The sequence below is a fragment of the Fringilla coelebs genome (assembly GCF_963513975.1).
Source record: "Fringilla coelebs genome assembly, chromosome: Z".
Taxonomy (NCBI): Eukaryota; Metazoa; Chordata; class Aves; order Passeriformes; family Fringillidae; genus Fringilla; species Fringilla coelebs.
This window is the reverse complement of record NC_140031.1, coordinates 3,498,589-3,517,523: the sequence shown is the minus strand read 5'-3', so window position 1 is coordinate 3,517,523 and position 18,935 is coordinate 3,498,589. Positions and strand designations below refer to the sequence as shown.

At 45.9% G+C, this 18,935-nt stretch overlaps 1 protein-coding gene and 1 long non-coding RNA gene across 3 annotated transcripts in view; one reads left to right on the top strand and one right to left on the bottom strand.

Moving 5' to 3' along the window:
- Positions 1-18,935, top strand: part of SETBP1 (SET binding protein 1) — a 264,672-nt gene that overhangs the window by 104,330 nt on the left and 141,407 nt on the right. For both annotated transcript variants that reach the window (XM_084225792.1, XM_084225791.1), the window contains one exon: positions 18,012-18,083. In XM_084225792.1, the coding sequence (XP_084081918.1) occupies positions 18,012-18,083 (72 nt within the window). The remainder of the gene's footprint in view (positions 1-18,011; positions 18,084-18,935) is intronic.
- Positions 9,930-14,251, bottom strand: LOC311165213. Its single transcript, XR_014616913.1, has 3 exons — positions 14,155-14,251; positions 12,790-12,857; positions 9,930-12,704 (listed from the first exon to the last, which is right to left on the bottom strand). It is a non-coding gene; the product is annotated as an uncharacterized lncRNA (long non-coding RNA).

Below are 18,935 nucleotides of genomic sequence, written 5' to 3'. Positions count from 1 at the left end.
AAATTCAGGTTTGCATGGGGCTCAGAGCAGCCTGCTGTCATGAAGGGTGTCCTTGCTCACAGCAGGGGGTGGGATGATTTTTAATGCTTCTTTCTACCAGGCCACTCTTCGGTTTTCCATTTCCTGAAAAAAAAGCAGAAGCAGTTGGTAGGGGGAGAGTGACAGGGAGGTGGCAGTGACTCTGTATTTGGGTAAATACCTCCCACTGTAATGTGATTTCATAAATTTTGGAGACCACATTGTTTCTTATTGATAAAGGCCAGCAGGTTTAAAATTCCTAATTATTTTGATTATCAAACTTTCTCATAAGTTCTTTATTTCTCGGAATACTTTTTTTTTTTTCTTTTAACAAACAGTAATATCTCTATTGTTTGAAAAAGAACCTTTGAATTTTGGCAGGGACAAAAGCCCTGCAGCCGAAGATATGCCTTTCCCTGCTCCCATGAACCTCCCCTCTGTTCTGGCTGAGTTATGAGCTGTGTAAGATCAACATTCCCCATTTCTGCCTTGTGTTTCTCAGGAACATTTTGGCAGCGGCTCAGAATCATAACTGAGCAGGAATCTTCCACAGACCTGGGCCCAGAGCGCTGCCAAAGCAAAAAATAGAAACAGCAGAAATCCCTGGGGGCTGGTGGGGCAGGTGGGGTTGGTGCATCACCCCCTGCAAATTCCCACTCGCAGAGGTTGTGGCAAATCTTGCCAACCCAAGCAGCGTGCGCCTCTGGGGATCCCCGATGAAGGGAAGGACGGCTCTGCTTTTGGACAGAGCACACACACTGTCTGCAGGCTGCTGATCCGAGCAGCAGAAGGGCTGGGAAGGGCTGTCTCCATCCCCGTGGGTCCAGCCGTGGCCTTGGCTGGGGCACCTACCTGTGAATCCCACGGGATTCACTGTGTGTCCCTCCTGCCGTGTGCGAGGCAGAGCTCCGCTCACGCTGCTGGAGAGGCGCTCGCTGGAGCAGAAAATAAGTTCGCACAAATAGCTGTGAAAGTTGTGAAATTCCTGCTTTTTTGACGCTTTCAGGGTAAACATGTTTCTTATTGCAGTGGCCAGCGTGGTAGACAGGGAGAAATCGTGCGCATCTGTACACGTGTGTGTGCACATGGTGGGTGACAGACATCTGGGTGGCCACATGGGATGTTTTCATGTTTAGGCTTAGAAAAATAGGAGAAAAAAAATTGTTTTGCAGCACTACAATGCAGAAGCAAAAAAGCAGAATCCCGGGGGGGGGGTTTGGTGTTGTTGGGTTTTTTGTTTGTTTGTTTTTGTTGTTTTGGGGTGTTTTTTTGGAGGGAAACCTACCATAAATGCACGTTTGCTGACAAAACACGCCAGGAAAGCTCCACATCTCCACAGTCACACACACACACACGAGGTGCCGGCGCATCGGTGACGCTTGTCAGGCCGAGGCGGCTGCAGGCATCTGCGTTTGCTGCCACAGAAGAGTTTTTATTTTCCTTTGAATAACGAGGGGCTTTCCCCGGCCGCCCGCCCCTTCCCCGCAGCGCTGCGCTCCCGCTCTGACAATGCGCGGCCGCCGCTCGCCGGAGCGCCTGTCATTAAGCAATGCGCTGATTATTCTGGCAGCTCCGCTACTCCGGTCCCCGTGGACGGAGTCAGACACGGAGAGAATTGAATTTCGCCAAGGATGGGGCTAAAGGTCGTTCCATGCAGTGGACAGCTGTGTCTAGTCAAATCGAAACTATTGCTCCAAGTGTTACCAGCAGAATAGCTGATAGCTCTGTTGTCAGTTCATTTACACTTGCATCCTGTTACAAATTAAACTGAAATTGTGGTGCGCTGAAGGAGCAGAAAGTCGGTTTTCTGCCAAGTGACAATTCCTTATATCACCAATTTCCAAGTGCAGCCACTATAGATCATTGCTAAGGGTTTTTGTGATTTCCAGAGATGAAGATTTAGGATTCTGATTTTCTGCCACGGGCAAAATTCCCATTAGCACCTGCTCTCATCTCCTAATCCCATAGGTTGAAAAGGAAACGCAAAGCTCTGGTAACTGGCCTCTTTTCTCAGCTCTGTTCACAAACAATACCATAAAATACAGAATTGTTTCATGACTTTTCCCATTTTCCATGCTTGCCTTTTTCTTTTTCTTTTTCTTTTTCTTTTTCTTTTTCTTTTTCTTTTTCTTTTTCTTTTTCTTTTTCTTTTTCTTTTTCTTTTTCTTTTTCTTTTTCTTTTTTTCTTTTTCTTCTTTTTTCATTCCTCTCTTTCCTTTTTTTTTTTCACTTGTCCTTTTCCTTTTTTTCTCCTCTTTTTTCCCCTTTTCTTTGCCTCCCCATCCCCCCCCCCCCCTTTTTTTTTTCCTACAATTAGGATGTTTGTATTCAGATACGGTGCAAAATATGAAATACTGTAATTCTGCTACAAACACTCCTGCACTGAGGCAGGGTGCAGCAGTGAGAACATCTTAAGAACACTGCTTATGTGCCAATATTCATCTCTGGCCAGCCCAACATCTTCCCCTGAAACACTCCTAAATCTCTCCATCACCAAGACAGAAAAATGCCTTCTGGGCAGAAACACAGCCTCTCCCAGGATCCTCAATGGGTCCTAGCAACCAAGCTGAAAGCCTGGGACTTGACCACATTTGGAATAAACTTGCCCAAAAACATCAATGCTAATTAGCTCGTGTTATGAATGGATTAAGTGAGACACCAGCTGCAATGGGGCATTTTGATTTGGGTTGTGGCTGGGTAATTAGACTCACATAAGCTGGCTGGGGAGCTGTCAGTCAGCAGGCAGCAGCTCTCTGTGCTGTGTTAGGAAGAAGAGCTTTTCTGTGTCCCATCATCTGTTTTGCTGTGAGCCTTTGGGTGATGTACCAGTAATCAAGCACAGCGCTGAGCATGAACTGAAACCCTCCCCTGAGCCACAGCCACGCAGCTCAGTGACTTCAGACACTCACTCCTCGTTCAGCTCAGCAACACCATTTTATTTATACTGCAAAACACTCCTCCTTTGGTGGCTGCTAATGTGAATGCCATCCTTCCATTCGATTTGTGTCTGCTTTCCCCTGAGTTCCAAATTGTCATTGGTGCTTGGAGCACAGTTTGAGGGAAAATGTGATTTATATTGTCATGAAATGACCTAGAACATTAGCAACTATAGAAAAGTTTGCAAAACTGAATTTATAGATTAATAAATGCATGCAAATCAAAGAGTCATAGAATGGCCTGGATTGGAAGGGACATTAAAGCTCATCTTGTTTTGAAACCCATGCCAAGGGCAGGGGCACCTTCCACTCTCCCAGGTTGCTCCAAGCCCCATCCAGCCTGGCCTTGGGCACTGCCAGGGATCCAGAGAAATCTGCTCTGGAAAACCTGTGCCAGGGCCTCACCACCCCCAAGGTAAAGTTTTGAGGTTTTTTTTTCAATATCTAATTTTAACCTACTCTCTTTCTGGTGGTGTGAGCACCTGTGCTGTTCTGACTTTCTTTCTGGTGCTGTGATCTGTGGTGTAGCTGGGTTAGTGGTTCTGGGGACCCTTTCCAAGTGATGAAGAGAAATAGGTAACTCCAGGGAGATGCACTTATTTCAGACATCCTCTGTGTTTGAAGGAGAGGATTCACAGTAGGAATCCCCAATGATTTGTTTAGATGAAGTTGTTTGGTTTTCAGACCTCTATTTTTAATGGATGAAACAGAAGGCAAGTCCTCCTTTTCCTCCCAGATCTGTAGCTTTCATGAAAATAAAATATCCAGACAGCAACTTTCTTAAATGTGAAGAAAAGCAGGGAGTAAAAAGGTGGCTTGATGCTTCTGACATAGAGACTTTATCAGCTCCATAAATAAAGGACATATGCATGTGATGGCTGACTGCATCTCAGATTGCAATACCAATGTTTTAAAAGCCTGCTGACAGAGCATCTGCTTATTTCATTACTCCTCCAATGTCTTTGCAGGTAAGTCATGCATTATACAGTATCATCTCCAGCAATGCATGAACAGAGGGGACAGAATGGAAAAATTCTGGATGGTCCATCACTTTCCCTTACCTTCCAGGGGAGTGGAATATAAGGAATTATGTTCTCAGTTAATAGGCAGAATTAGCAAAATAAGACCCTATTTTTGGTGAACTAAGATCTGCAGTTTTTTAAAAGAAAAGACTCTATCATGGTACTTTTTTGAGTTGTCTGCTAGCACAGCAGAACAAAGATCATTTTCAGTAAACTCCTGCTCAGAAAACATACTGAGGGGATCAGTATTAGTCAGGTGAAAAAGGAAGTGTCATGCTTGACTGGAAAACATACAGTGGTGAGTTTCAAGAGCTCATGGTGAGCTTTGACACTGCTGCACAGTTTTGAGGAGCACAGGTACAGACTCAGCCTGGCCCTGACTGTAACCCAATCTGTCCTGTGCTATCACCAGCAGTGTGTCAAAGGGTTAGAGGTCCCACTCCATTAAAGCTTCCCTTTAGAAGCAAAACTTGGTCCAGAGTTAGTAAAATGTGACAAATGGGTGAAGAAAAAATATCTCCCCAGACAGATTGTCCAGTCTGCAAATTCATATTACCCTTGTGCTGTGTCCCACTGCTCCATGTCCCAAATGCTTCCTCTGGTTGTTGTTGACTAAAAATATCAAATCTCAATGCCTTGTTTTTTAATAAGAGGTGATTTTCTCAGCCATGAATGCCTGCTTGCCTGCATGGCACTGTCTTGGCTCAGCTGAGTCCATAATCCACCGTTCCCAAGCCTTTCCTTTCAAATCTGCCTCCCTCCCTGGCCGTGTGATTTTGAGACATGAGTCTGCTACGTTTATTTGGGTATTTACTGAGTTGTTTACAGGAAAAGACCCAATCCAAAAGCAGTTTTGTCACTGAAGGAAGAGCCCTAAAAAGAGGATCCATAGAGCCATGTAACACTGTGGTGGTACATTATTGGTCAATAAGGTATTTTGGCCAATCTACATACATCTTCATATCTGTTTTTGGTGTTTGGTTTTGGGATTTTTTTGGTGAGAGACAGCAAAGAGCTTTGAGACACCAAGATGCTTATGTAAAAGGGGTCTCTGGGTCTCTGTCCATTTGATACCCACAAAAAAATATTTAGAAAATGCTCCTGCATCCAACAGAGTAATGGATGAAGATGACGAAGAGAGCCATGGAAGCATCTTTCACTTCTGGAGTAAAGGAGAATGTAGGCAGCAAAATAGTTTTGGCTTTATAGGCTTTCCTAATAAGCATCCATCACTGAGGAAATGCCATAAGACATTTTCCACAAGTATTCATTAGCTGTTGGGTTTTTATAAGCTCGGTTAGACTTTGTACACTTTCTCCCACCATTCTGTCATGTTTGCTCTTGACAAATATCCCAGCAAACATGTTTGCATGCAGTTCTGTTTGTGGAGGCTGTAAATACTGGTGAATATTCCTGAATAGTGCCTTTAATATTCCCACTGAAAACCTGCTTCCAGAGATTGTAATGTCCCTCTGTTCAGGAGACAAACACCGCCGTGTCATGCAGACATTTAACAGCCCGTGAACTGGGAAAAGATCAAGAAGAGTTTTTAGAAAAGAATTTCAAACACGTTTTCTTAGGCAAACAGCAATCTGCCAGTAGTTCACAAATCAACACACTGAATATGTCAAATGCCTGTCTGTTCCCATTCCTGGGATTTAAGGTCATGAACAAATTTTGAAAACAAACCCAAATATTTTATTTGCTATTCTCCTCAGTTTCAATCTGTGGAAGAAAAGAGGTGTTTAAGAAAAAAATCTAAAAAATTTGTTCCCTTTAAAATAGCTTCCATAACATAGTTTCTTATTGACTGATCTCTAAATAAGAGACTCTTGCTCTTGACTCCTGTTTAGATGAATTACTTCTAAGGCTTTTCTTTTTGTGACAGCGATGAATTGGTCAATGTTTGTATTAAGCTTTTCTAAGTGCACTATTAAAGGGCAAAACTTCCAAAAATAAATAGGCAGACTGACTCAATGATAAATTGAAAAGAAGGGAAGGTGTGTATTTTTAGACAGAAGAATCATCATGGAAATTGTCCAATTGCCATGCATTTGGAGAATGGCCATGAGGAAAATGCTTCAAATAGGTACCAGACATTAGCTGCTGTTCAATGAATGAGACTGAGCTTTGGGGAAAAAAAAAAACAAACAAAAAAACACCAAGAATTTCATCTCACCAATGCCTATCTTGTCCTAAGGCTTTCCTAGGATCTAAATACTCCTATGTTTGGAAGTAAAACCTTCAGGCGTTGTTTAAAAATCCTTTAAGTTCCTCTTGCTCCTGGAAAGCAAGCTGGAATATTTTATCTTAAATGAGAAAAATATATGGGCAATGAAAAATGAAAAAGAAAGGGGAAGAATCCTCCTGGACTTCTGTATTGCTTTGGGTTTTTAATAATAAGACCAGGGTCACTGTTGTTTTTGAAAACTAAGTGAGGACAGATAAAATCCCAAGTTTTCCCCTGTTTACACATCAGAGGATCATAAGTGTGAATGGCTGTTTCAGGAGAGGACAGATGGCATTTTCATGGTGTTCCTTTAAATAGGTCTTAAATTCTCTTTGTGGGTGGAAGTTCAACCCTCTGTTTTTTTCAGTCTGACAGACATCAGGGCATGCTGGCAGCTCCAGGATGAGCTCCTGAAGTTGCCAGGCACATCCCCACATCCATGGAAAACCTTGTGATATTCAGCTGAAGGTGAGGCTAAGGGCCTGCAGTGGTTTCTCAGCTCTGGTACTGGCTGGCTCCAACCCTCAGCAAACCTGCACTTCTCCGAGCTGTGCAAATGAGATAGCAGTATCTGTCTCACAGGGGGTGTTAAGAAGCTTAATTCATTAGTGTTTACAAAGTGTTTCTAGATCCTCAGATGTAAGGCTCTATAAACAGGCAAAGAATTACTAATTGCCAGCTTATACTAAACTGTAAAGTAAAAATAAAGATGGTTGGAGGAAAGAGGTGCTGAATTCTCTGGTAAGCTGAATCGGTCTAGTGGTTGTAGGTTAAACAGTTTAAAGTTTGATTTTACATTACTATCATCGGATAAATCTCCATTCATTTATATTAGTGTAATATTTGACCTCCTGTTTACTCTGGGGAAAATAGGAGTCTGCAAGTGGGGCCTCCCATGCTAAAGAATAAATCAAAGGTTTAATTCAAGTAATCACTCCTGAATATGTACCATGGGGTTGCATTGCTTTACATGGAATGAGTCTTGCTTTGCAGAATGTGGCTTCGATTGTGCTCTTCGATTTAAACCAAAATATGTCAGAAAAACTACCTTTCACCTCTTTGTGGCCAAGGAGAACACCATGGTTCCAAGGTATAGAGCATTTCAAAGTAGATATTTTTTCTTTGTATGGTTTAGTTTCAAGGGGTTTTTTGGTCTTTTTCATACAGCTCTGGCAGGAAAACCAGACCGTTTTATTTAGTTCTTACCACTTTCTAAATTTCCTCCAATGCCACAGCAATATCATGCTTGGGTTCCTACTCAACTTTTTGTTGGCATTTTGGAAGGTATCAGGAATAGGAGTTAGTTAGCTAAGTTGTGCTGTTTGTACTTGTAAGTTGTGTTATTTATATGCATTTTTCTGCAAAGCCTGATTTTTTTAGAACCAGCCCCTCTAAAAGTTTCCTTCAAAATAATTCACTGTAATGGAAAGAAACTTACTTAGTGCTCTTTCACTCCTTCAGGAACACCACATTTGTTGTTTTTCTGCCTCAAACCACGCTTTTGAAAAAGTAGTGGATAACCATTTCCCACTTGGCCTCCAAAGGGTGAAATCCTCATCTGGTATAAATTGGCATAGCTCTATTCAAATCAGAGCAGCGACATTAATTCATTCCAGCTGAGGCTCCAGCCCTTAAAATGCCAGCAAGGAGAGCGAGTTTTGCTCAGGATGGATTTTTGGGCTGGGTGGAAGGTTTTTCTGTGTAACTTAGCTATGTGCCTAGGCTCAGGGCTGTGGGAAACTGTCTGTTTGACATCTGCAGCGTACGCAGCAAATGCTTTGGCAGTTTGAGTTAATGCCTTTTGAATTCACAGGTTGTTTACTTTCAGCTTGAATGTGGATTTGCTTTCAGCCTCAGTGGGAAATCTAACACAAGAAGTAATAGGACAAGCCATCTGTCCAAAAAAGCTATGAGAATTCCTGATTTTGAACCAATAATGGAGATCAGGGACAAGTTCACCCTGTGTGTAATCTCTGCCAAATTACTGGCGTGCTCCTTGGGTTTCCGACCTGGGACCCCATCCCTCTGGTGCAGTGCGAGCACAAATAGACTTGGGGGAGGGAACCTGCAAAAAGAGCATGGCCAACATCCCTTTCCAATGGTGGCTCCTACAGAGAAGCATTTTCCCAGCCCTTTCTTCCTCTGCTCTGATTTACAGCCCATTTTGGCAGATAAGCTGTGCACCTGTGAAGCGGCCGCTCCGCCGTGGCTGCGGCCCCTGCTCCTCGGGGAGCAGTGAACAGCACGAGTCAATGGGAACCCCCAGCTCCTGCCAACATTTCCTGCAAGTAAATACCAGTCCAAGTGTTAGTCACAGGCCAGAGAATGGTGTAATAACTGGATTGATTGGGTCACTTTTTCTGAAAAGCTCAGGGGCAGATTTCAGCACACTTTCAAGAGTCCAGATTTTTTTACTTTAAAGCCAAAAAGCCAATTCTCTCTCCCACTGTGTAAACTAAGAAGCTGCACAAGAGCCAAGCTTTGGGAAAAAAAAAAAATCGGCATCCTGCAGCATTCAGCAGACACAGTGGGCAGATTTTACTAAGAGCACAGCATGTGACAGGTAATGGAGCTGCTCCCCATTCACAGATGGGGACATGAATGGGAACCTGGGCCTTGAGCACCTGTCTTGGTCACCCACAAGAAGTGCCATCACCTTCAGTGAGAAAATAGTTAGCCTCTATGTACTGTGCTGTCTAGAAGGCTGTGTCCTTGTGTTAGAAGTCTCTGTGGTTTAAAATCTTGGTCACAACTTTTCCTCTGAGTTTGCTCATTGTTTCTGCTGACCTGGATTAAGTTATCCTTGTTTGGACCAGCTAGAAACATGAGTCTTGGTCTCCAAACCACTTGGGTGAGCTGAAGGTCTTTGCTTGAGTATTTATTAAATAATAGGAAAGGCAAAGAAAAAGACCACAAGAAATCATTTGGAAAGAGCATCATCTGGTCTTTAACAACAAAACTTTCACTTCATTGTGAAGTGAATCTATAGGCTTTAAACCTTCATGAGGTGAATGGCTCAGCAGAACAGGATATCTACCAAAATCCTTAGAAGCACACTAGCCTGATTTCGACCTGCCCTAGACACAGAGCAGCATTAACTCAGATACCTGGTGTAAATCCAGCCAGAGGTCAAACCCAGCCCTGCAGCAGCCCTGTTTGTCCAGAGGACCTCATCAAAACAGCCCCATTCAGCATTCATTCCAACAGCACCAGGCTAATTTGCCTCAGCCACACCTGGATTTCTGAAAACTGGAGGGCACTGGATCATGTTCAGACTGTTTTCTTTCACTCTTCTCTGTCAAGTCAGGGCTACTGCAGATTGAGTGGGGAAATAAGAGTCTCTTCAAAGTTCCTTTTTTTTTTGGTTTATTGATTCAATAGTATTTCATGGCTAATAACCACCCTTGACTAACAGGCTCATTTGAACCGGGAATGATGTGATCTCTGCTGTTATTTAGTGGCAGAACAGCCAGTTTACAGATAAGTAGTCTGCTTAAGGTGGGAGAACTCAAGGCTTGTAGTCTTTTCTCGGGAAAACTAGCTTATTTTTCTGCTGATTTTTAGGGGTCCTTCACTGAAAGTTTTCCATAGAATCACAGAAGGTTTTTTCTTTATTTCCTGTGTACTTGCGCAGTCATGAGAACAAGGACGGCTTGAAATTAAAGTAGCACAGTTCAGCCTTCTTAAATTAAAAACTTTTTTATTAGCTTTTTTTTCTTGGAATCAGAGGCAGATGAGCCAAAGTACTGCATAAAATAAGAAGAAAGCAAGCTGGTTTTGTTGTATTTTTGGCATGGACAATGGCTTTCAGAGATACTGGAAGTCATGCAAGAAGAGTGTGTTATTAAGAGACTTCTAGCCTTGCTCTGAAGACTGAGGGCTTTAGATAAGAGTCTACATGTGAGGATCTTTATCCAAAACAAACCACCCAAACTTTTGTAGTCGCTAATACAGATTTCCTCCTCTGCATCTCTCTGTGCTGTTGCTCACACACACAAGTTCTTCAAGGCAACCTAAAAGCTTTTCTTTGCCTGTAACAATTTAATCGCCTCTTGGCCAAGATTTTCTCCTCCGTGAAGAAAAAGAACGTGATCAAAGTGCCCCGTGCTGCCCAAAGAATTTCCTCTCCTCAGCCTCACTGCACACACTGTGACTGTTTTCCTCCCCCTTCTCCTTTGCCACATCTCTGTGTTTTGCAGGATAGTTTCCTATTTTTTTTTTTCCCCTGCCTGGAAAAATCCAACATCTCCTCCCCCTCCCCGGGCAGCAGGGGTGACAGAGACAGAGAAATCAGCACAGTGTCAGCAAGAGTTTAGCCCTGCAGCTGGGACCTGAACTTTCAGCAGCAGAGCACAGCCCTGGGTCACTGCACTAAAGCAAGCCAGATTGATACAAAGTGCTTGCTCACCCTGGAAAGGGAAGCATCAGAAGCCAGTTGATAAAAATCTTTAGGCACCCTCTATTGTGAGCTTAGGCTGTTTTTCCTGGGAAAATGACCGTGGAGTGTATATTCAGTGCCAGGACCCCCAAAGTGATGCAATATTTGGGTGCTCTCTGCACTCAGGGGTGCACTGCACTGGGGCAGTGTGGATTTTAGAGCTGTTGAGAATGGAAATGGAGAGTGGACATGCTGCACACGGTGTGAAGCTTTCAGCTGTGAAGACCTGAACGATCACGCCTGCCAAGAGTTAATGCTCTCAGAAAAAGGATGCTAAAATATTCCTTCCCACTCCAGTTTGCAAGGGAGAACTTGCTAGCCTGTAATATCTTTTATTTATAGCACCTTTTGACTCAAAGGATCTGGAAGTGCCTCTCTCTGGGAGTCACTTCAATGATACCTGCAGGCAGGGGTGTTTCTCTGCAGATGACTCCAGCTGAGGTGTCAGGGCCTTCTTTGCTGTGGACACTTGCAAGGAACCCCCTCTGCCTTGCCAAATGCCAGCACTTAGCAATAAGGGCTAGAAGGGAGGGCAAAAATCTGCCCCAATAAACCTCAATAACAGCAAACAGAGAAAACAGACATGTAAACCCTGTGGGAGAGAGCACTGGGATGGTCACTGGCTGGCTTTGGAAGCAGACACTGGCTAGTGCTGGATGACATCCTTATGCAGAGAGCTTGGGACAGTAAAACCACAGCTCAGAAGAGGGCATTTGGAGGCCCTCCCTGGAGAACCCCCCAGCCAACCTAACCAGACCCAGCTGTGCTGTGGTGGCTGGAGAAACTCCAACAGGGACCCTACACAGGGTATGCATCCCAGTGGTGGAGGTGCTCCCAAGAGGACAGACTGGGTTTAAATCCTCAAACTCACACATCCCTTACTGAGCACAGCCATGGCAGGGCCTTCTGCTTATCTGAAGTCCACTTCAGCACCTGCCCATCAGCTGCTCCCCACTCAGCAGCTGGCTGAAAAGGACCAGAGGACCAGAGGACCAGCTCCTCCCCGTGGCTCCTGGCAGCTGGAGAGATGTCACCCAGCCCCCTGCTCCTCTCCTGTGCTATCCCTGCAGCCAGGGAGGCAAAAGTCAGGCCCAACTGATGGCTTACAAATCCAGCCTGCAATTTCTGCTTCATCCACAGCCAGGCAAGATGTTGCCAAGACACATTTTAGGCAGCTGCTCAGGACACTGCTGTACCCCCCTGAGCATGCTGCCTGCCTGCCTCCCGCTCTGTCTCTGCAGCCCCACATCAAGCCAGTTGTTTTGCTATTCCCTGAGGTGGCCAGAACATGTTCAGCAAGAACCAGCCTTTTTCTGGCACTCCTGCTGGGTCTCCTGAGGGATTTGCCACCAGGAGGGAATGCCCATCTGCTTCAGCATCCTCTGAGTCCTGTGTTTTCTAAGGAGTCCTGATGTTTCTCTGTGGACAAAGCCATTCAGGCAGTCCCATGAAAACTGCAGGGACACTGGTGGCTGTTTGTGGGGCTGCCCCCTACCCTGTGTCTCTAGACAGGTTTTCAGATTAATACCCTCATAGCCTCCATGATAAAATCCTCAGCACATCTCTCCTCCCTCCATGTCCTTCCCAAGCCATCCCCAGAATCAGCATTATTATATTTTTTTCTCTAAATCTCTCCCCTCCGGGCACCAGACAAGGTGTATTTGATAGCACTTTATCTCTGTCATGCATATGTCAGTGTCTGAAAGTCTGGTTTAATAGGAGTCGCATCAGTGGATGGAAGTTGGCTCTCTCAGGTCCTTTCCAGAGACAACATGCATTTTGCCTCATTCTCTACCTTCCAACAAAAAGTGACTCCTCCCTCCTTTGAGGAGGGGGCTGGGGTTAGCACATCCTGGCAGCCCACTGGCTGTGTTGCCTGCTTTTAGGGCATCTCTCACTCCTCCTCCACCGAGAAGAGAATATTCTTCTTGTGCATGTACATATGAGGGTTTTTTTCCTTGTTCTTGGTCCACTGAGTATTACATCATGTGTTGCTTCCTTCGGTGCCCCTTCCACATGTGCTGCTTCAGATTTGGGGGTGGGAACAGGAGGAATTCCCCCTAGAATCATGGAATGGTAGAATGTTCAGAGGTGGTAGGGACTCCCAAGGGTTACAGAGTCCAGCTCCAAGAATCCACCATGTACCTGAGAGTGTTGTCCAAATGCTCTGGCAGCCTTGATGTCTTGAGTGCCCTAGGGTGCCTGACCATCCTCTGGGGAAGAAAACCTTCTCCTAATATCCATCCTATACCACCCCTGACACAGCTTCACGCTGCTCCCTCAGGTCCTGTCACCAGAGGGAAGGTGGCAAGCTACGGACAAGCTTTCTCTATGGAAAAGCTCAGAGGGAAATAGGGGAGGGGAAAAAAAAAAAAAAAAAAGGAATAAATATTTGGAAGGAGGGAGGGCGTTTAAGAGGAGAGAAAAACAAATCAAAGCTGGTGCCAGGCTGGAACCAGCGGCTGGTTGCCAGCACAGCAGGCTGAGAAGTTGTTGGTGGAAGCGCTCAGTGCCATGTTTGGGTTGCTTAAAAAAATACAGCACGTCTCTCCCTTGCGATCCTGCCTCTGCTTTCCTCCCGGCCCCGCGAGCAGGAGGAGGAGGAGGAGGAGGGACTCGGCTGCCCAGCTCAGGCTTGTGCTCTCAGCAGCGCCGAGGATGCCGAGCATGTCCTGCCACACCTGTGTGTGTGTGTGTGTGTGCGCACACCTGAGCGCCAGGAGCGCAGTGCCCGGGCGGCTCCGAGCGGGACCCGCACCCTGTGCGTGCTCCCCCAGCCCGGGGAGATGCCCGGGCATCGGCAAGCACGGCACGATCCTTGCTGCCCCGAGGCGAGGGTAGGAGGTGGGAGGGCTGGGCGTGGAGGAGAAAGGCAGGGCGGAAGGTTGCAACGCTTGGCTGGAAAAATTTAGAGGAGTACAAAAAGGGAGCGCGATGAAAAGGGGGCAGGAGGCTGCGAGCTGGCTGGGGTGGAGGTGGAAGGAGATTTGTGTTGGCCGAGCGGCTGGGCTGGGAGGGCGCGGGGGGCTGCGGCCAGCCTGACGGGTCTTTATTTCCCTCCTTTCTTTCCGCCTCCCTCCGCTGGGCGCTCGGAGGAGGAGGCGAGACAAAAAGCTGAACCGGTGCCAAGAAGGAGCTGCAGCGGCTCGAAAATGGCAACTCTGCGCCACACTAATATTTCGAAGCTGGGCTGTGCTGGAGAGCAGGGAAACGTGTCAGGAATGAGAATGGCCGAGACCGTGGGGCTGCTGGCCGGGCTCAGGAGGGTCCTCCCTCCTCCCTGCCTCCCCTTCGCCTTTTAAATGTGACCCTTTTCTCACCCAGCTCCCCCCCACCCCCTGTGATATTTAGGAGCTCTGGGAAAGGGAGGGGATCTTTGCTGGGGACTTGGAGTGTAAAGGGTCTCATCCCCTCCTTCCATCTCCGTATCGGGGAGGAATTTTTATTTTTTTATAATTTTTTCTCCCCCCCCCTAACGAGGAAAAGAAGACTCTCAGGGAGTTTTCTTACTGTTTTCCTGCTGCCCTTCCCCTCCTAGTCGCTGTCCTCCTCCTCCTCCTCATTGTACCCATCAGGCTGCTGTTGTGGGTCTGTGTCTCGATGCAAGGTCACTTGTAGGACACTGGAGTCTCTGCTGCAAGGTGCAGCGTCGCCTGCGTCGGTGTTTCCCTCCGTTTCTCATTTGCTGGGAGATGAGGCAACTTCCAAGCGGCTCCACGGCTCAGCTCAGCTCCTGGTTGATGCAGTGGCGCTGTTTGGGCTGCAAAAAGCCCCTTCCTGCAAAAACCTGTCTGGATAAAGCAAGCAAACAAACAAACAAACAAATAAGGCTGAAACTGCATCACTTTGCGATGTTGGCTGATTTGCAAGAAACGGGATGGAATTTTGTGGTGATTTCTGTCTGAAAGGGAAGGTTTTGCCCTGTGCTCATCCCCTTGCTCTCCCATTTGCAGGCAAGGAAAAAAACAAACCAACTCTTTTTTTAATAGGGTTTTGTGTGTTTTTTTTTTTTTTTTTTTAATTTTCTAATTTAAAAAATTATAACCTTGTAGTAGTTCAGTAGTTGAAGTTAAATCCAAAAATATTACTCTGCCCCCCTCCCCCCCCTCTTCCTGCTGCACAGGTGTTCTTTTTGGGATCATTCTGGAATTTATATTTAAAGTTTTAGGTCATCATTACAGAAACTAGAGACTGGAGAAAGGGAAAACCCCAGTCTCTGGTTTTGAAAACAGGTCTAGGTACTGTTAGAACAGCAGTTTTAGCCCTCACATAGTCAGCAGGTCAAGTTCAAGGAGACCTTTCTAAAGCACGGGCAGAGCCTCATTAGCTTGCTGCATCTCAGAAGCTTGTGGATTATTGGGTTGTTAGCTTGGCCCATTTTGTAGTCTCAGGCATGGGATGATCCCTGTGACCTCTTTCCCACCTGAAAACCATGCCCTAGTACACCTTCAAACCACTTCAAACCTCACCTTTGGTCTCAGACATGTAGGCCTGGTTTGGGAGCACCTACCCCTGCCCAGGAAAGGCTTTTGGAAGTGCTGTTATAAACAGGGGGGAGTTCAGGCAGACTTAAAGGTGTTGTCTAGCACGCTCCCCTCACCCTCTTCTCACAGCTCCTCACAGATCAATAGTCCTTCCTCTGTGGAGGGTCAAATTCTCCATCCCAAATTAATGCTGCTGGGAGTGGCACTCATTTCTAAGTTGATGCCAGCAGATTTTGTATGGAGTAGGAGGAACAAAGCAGCTGATCCCTTGCTCTTCCTCACCTCTCAGCTGTGCTTTGTGCCCTGTGTTTGCTGCAGTTCAACTTGGGCTTGTGCAGGGAAGGTGCTGCCATTCCTCCTCGCTCCTTACCTGTGTTGTGACTGCAGGGTGTGCAGTGCTTGGCCCAGGAAACCTTGGTTTCTTCACCATGGAAATATCAACAGGAGGGTTGGCCAAAGAACCTGGAGTGAGTTCCTGTACCTTCCACCCAATCCCACCAGTTCTCTCTGAATAAAGGACATGCATAAAAGACGTGGGTTTTCTGTGAACACGTGTGCACGCTGTTTGGTTTCCAGTTGTCCCTTTGGATCTCATGAGTTTTGCTGTTTGAAATACCTTCCCCACCCAGGGCACACACCATGCAGCCCTTGCAGGAATTTCATAGAATCACCCAATCCTTGCATGGTTTGGGTTGGAATGAACCTTAAAGCTGATGCAGTTCCACCCCCTGCCATGGGCAGGGACGCCTTCTACTACACCAGGTTGCTCCAAGCCTTGTCCAGCCTTGGACACTTCCAGGGATCCAGGGACAGACACAGCTTCTCTGGACGAACTTTATCAGGGGCTCCCCACCCTCACAGCCAGGAATTCCTTCCCAATATCCCATCCATCTCTGCCCCCTGGCAGTGTGAAGCCATTCCCCCTTGTCCTGTCCCTTCATGTCCTTCTCCCAAGTTCCCATCCAGCTGTCCTGGAGCCTTTTTAGGTGTGGGCAGATGCTCAAGATCTCCCTGGAATCCACTCTCCTCCAGACTGAACAGTTACAATTCTTCAGTCCTTCCTCATAGGTGTGATGTTCCAGAACTTTCCAGATGTTCTTGCTGACACTTTTGGCTCCAGCTGCACCTGCTCCTCTGGGCAGAACCTCCTCTTTTTAACCTGAGATCTCTGAGGATGGGAATCTCAGGGATCTGTGGTGAGAGTGGTGGTGAAAGCCTGTCAGTGTGACCTGAGGAGAGCCTGGTGCCTGTCCTGACCCACCATGCACTGTACAGACCTGTGCTCGTGCTCTTACATCTGGAGCCAGCTTGTGTTTACTGCTGACTTAAACCTCTTCAGTGTTCAAATACTTCAGGTATCAAATAAAAATTCCCAACAGATTTATAGAGAGGATCCCAAAGACATGGATGAGTATTAATGTGGAATGACAGCATCCATGTGTGCACAGCAGCAAAACAGTGTTTGTAATTCAAGGAGAACTGGGAGCAACAAATTAAGATATCTTCACAAACCTTGTTATTTCAGTAGGCAGACGTCTCTCATTTCTTAAAATCTTGACCATAGGGGAGCTTGTGGAATGCATCTTGTCCATCTTGGAGCAAAAATAACACTCTTGTTCTTTCCAAATGGTCAAGTCAGCCATCTGGGCAGCTTGGTCATGCTTCCCAAGGAGGGACTGCTTTGACAAGGCATCTGTAGGTTTTTTGTCTTCATTTCTCCTTGTCTAAAAGAAGTGTCTTTGGATATATTCTCCAGAAACATGATGTCTAATTTGTCTCCAGTTGCTTCCTTCAAATCCTTCATCATTTTATAATGATGAATAATGAGAAACATTGTCTACTTATGGTTGTTATGAGGTGGAAGGGTCTGGAAGGGTCAGTCTAAAGGGCTCTTCTGGGGCTGTCTTCCACTCCCTCTCCCGACACTTTCCCCACTCCCAGTGGTTTGTTTTTTTGGTTTTTTTTTTTTGGACCTGTAACCTCACATTTCTGTAATCTAAATGTGCAAATGCTTTGCAGTCACGGTCCAGTGGCTGGGTTAATCTCAGCCCCTTGGAGTGGCAGATGGCTGATTTGTTGCTGATTCCAGTTATAGACAATTGTGTCACCTATTATCTTTGCACAGACTGATGCTAAAAAGGATGCCTTTGGCAAAATCAGTGAAAAGCAAAGAAAAGCAAAGCAAGCACTCTGATCTGCATCACCACAGGTGAAAATGTGAAATATTTCACCTTTGTGTGAAGGGCTGGAGAGGTGGACAAAGAGGAGAGGAGGAGGGAGGGGAGGAAGGGGAGAGGAAGACCTCATTTTCATACCAGAAGTACCAAAGCACAGTGCAGAGCAGGTTTGCTGTAGTCACGCTGTAGAATCACGAGCACTTATTCTGTTTTAAATGGTTTTGCAATGTGGTAATCCTTGGCTTCAGCTCCCTGCTTTAGCTCTTATACAAACCAGGCGGGTTGGCTTCTTGTGACACCTCCCTGCTCTCTTCCCAAGCTTCTCTAGCACAGGTTGTCAGAGGAATCCACGACATCACTCCTGAGACCAGGGCTCCTTGTGTGCCCCACAGCTGCTGGGGAAGGCGGTGGTGGCTCTGTCATGCCATCATGCCCACAAGGGACACTTGGGAGGGGAAGTTTACACATCTGTGTGGGGTGAGGGGAAGCTTGGGGGGCCTTACAGAACACTGCAGGACAGAGGGGGGACCCCAGCCCTGGGTGCTCACAGGGCCCCAGCTGGCAAGTGGTGGTAGTGGTCATGCTGAAACATGTGAGGAAATCAAAAGGGCAGAGCAAAACTCTGGATGTTTGAGACCATTTTCTACACAGTCATCCCTACAATCAAGGTTTTCTTTCTTTCTCTTTGCTTTGGGAAACACCACAGAGTCAGATGAAGAATTTGGGAAGAGAGTGTGGGTTCCCTGTGCAGAGTCCAGTGACGAAATCTGTGAACAAGGTAAGAACAAGGGGATATGGCTGTGGTGATTTATTGTTTTATCCTTTTCTCTTTCCAAACACAATTTTGCAATGTTGGACACAAAATTTAGCTGTGTGTATCACAGAATCTGATAGTCCGAGCACCAAGCAAACGAGTCTGAAACGTTGATTTGGGTTTCTTTTGAAGCATGCCATTATGATGGTTTGGGTTTTAGAACAGTTTGTATCATATCCAAATGATCTATGTGTGAATAATTGTTACCAACCTCCTGACACCAGGACCTAATTAGGAAGTAAGAGCCTTAAATAGGCCATTTATGTACTGAGCTTCCATATGTCTCCTTGCACAATTTATTTGCTCCACTCCATTGAGGTATAATGAGGATGAAACTCTTAGAACTGCTTTTGACTCTGAGGCTCCTCTCTTCATCTCCTATGCAGTTATAGCCCCTGTTAAGATAATATCTGTTTCCCTGTTTTCGGAAAGAAAAAGCTGCGGTACTTTCAGTCCAGATTGCCCGAGCTTCTCTGTTTCCAAGGTTTCAATGGAAACGGAGTGAAAAAATGCCAAAAAAACAAAAAAATGCAGACTAAGAAAAATGGAATGCCATCAAAGAAAGCGGAAAGGTCAGGACAGGATGATCTTGAGGGAATACTCCCTATCCTGTCTGCCTCACAACCCTGCTGAAAGCTGGTGCCGTTGTATTTTGGTTAACGTATAGATGCAAAGGAAGGATGTATATGGATAGAAGCAATCTGAAGAGATTTTTATTGGTTTTGTTTGGATTTCTTCCTGCTAGGATGTGAGGAAGGGGGAAAGGTTGGTGCAAGGTGGCTTGGGTTTTTTTCTTAGTTTTGGATATTTATCTCA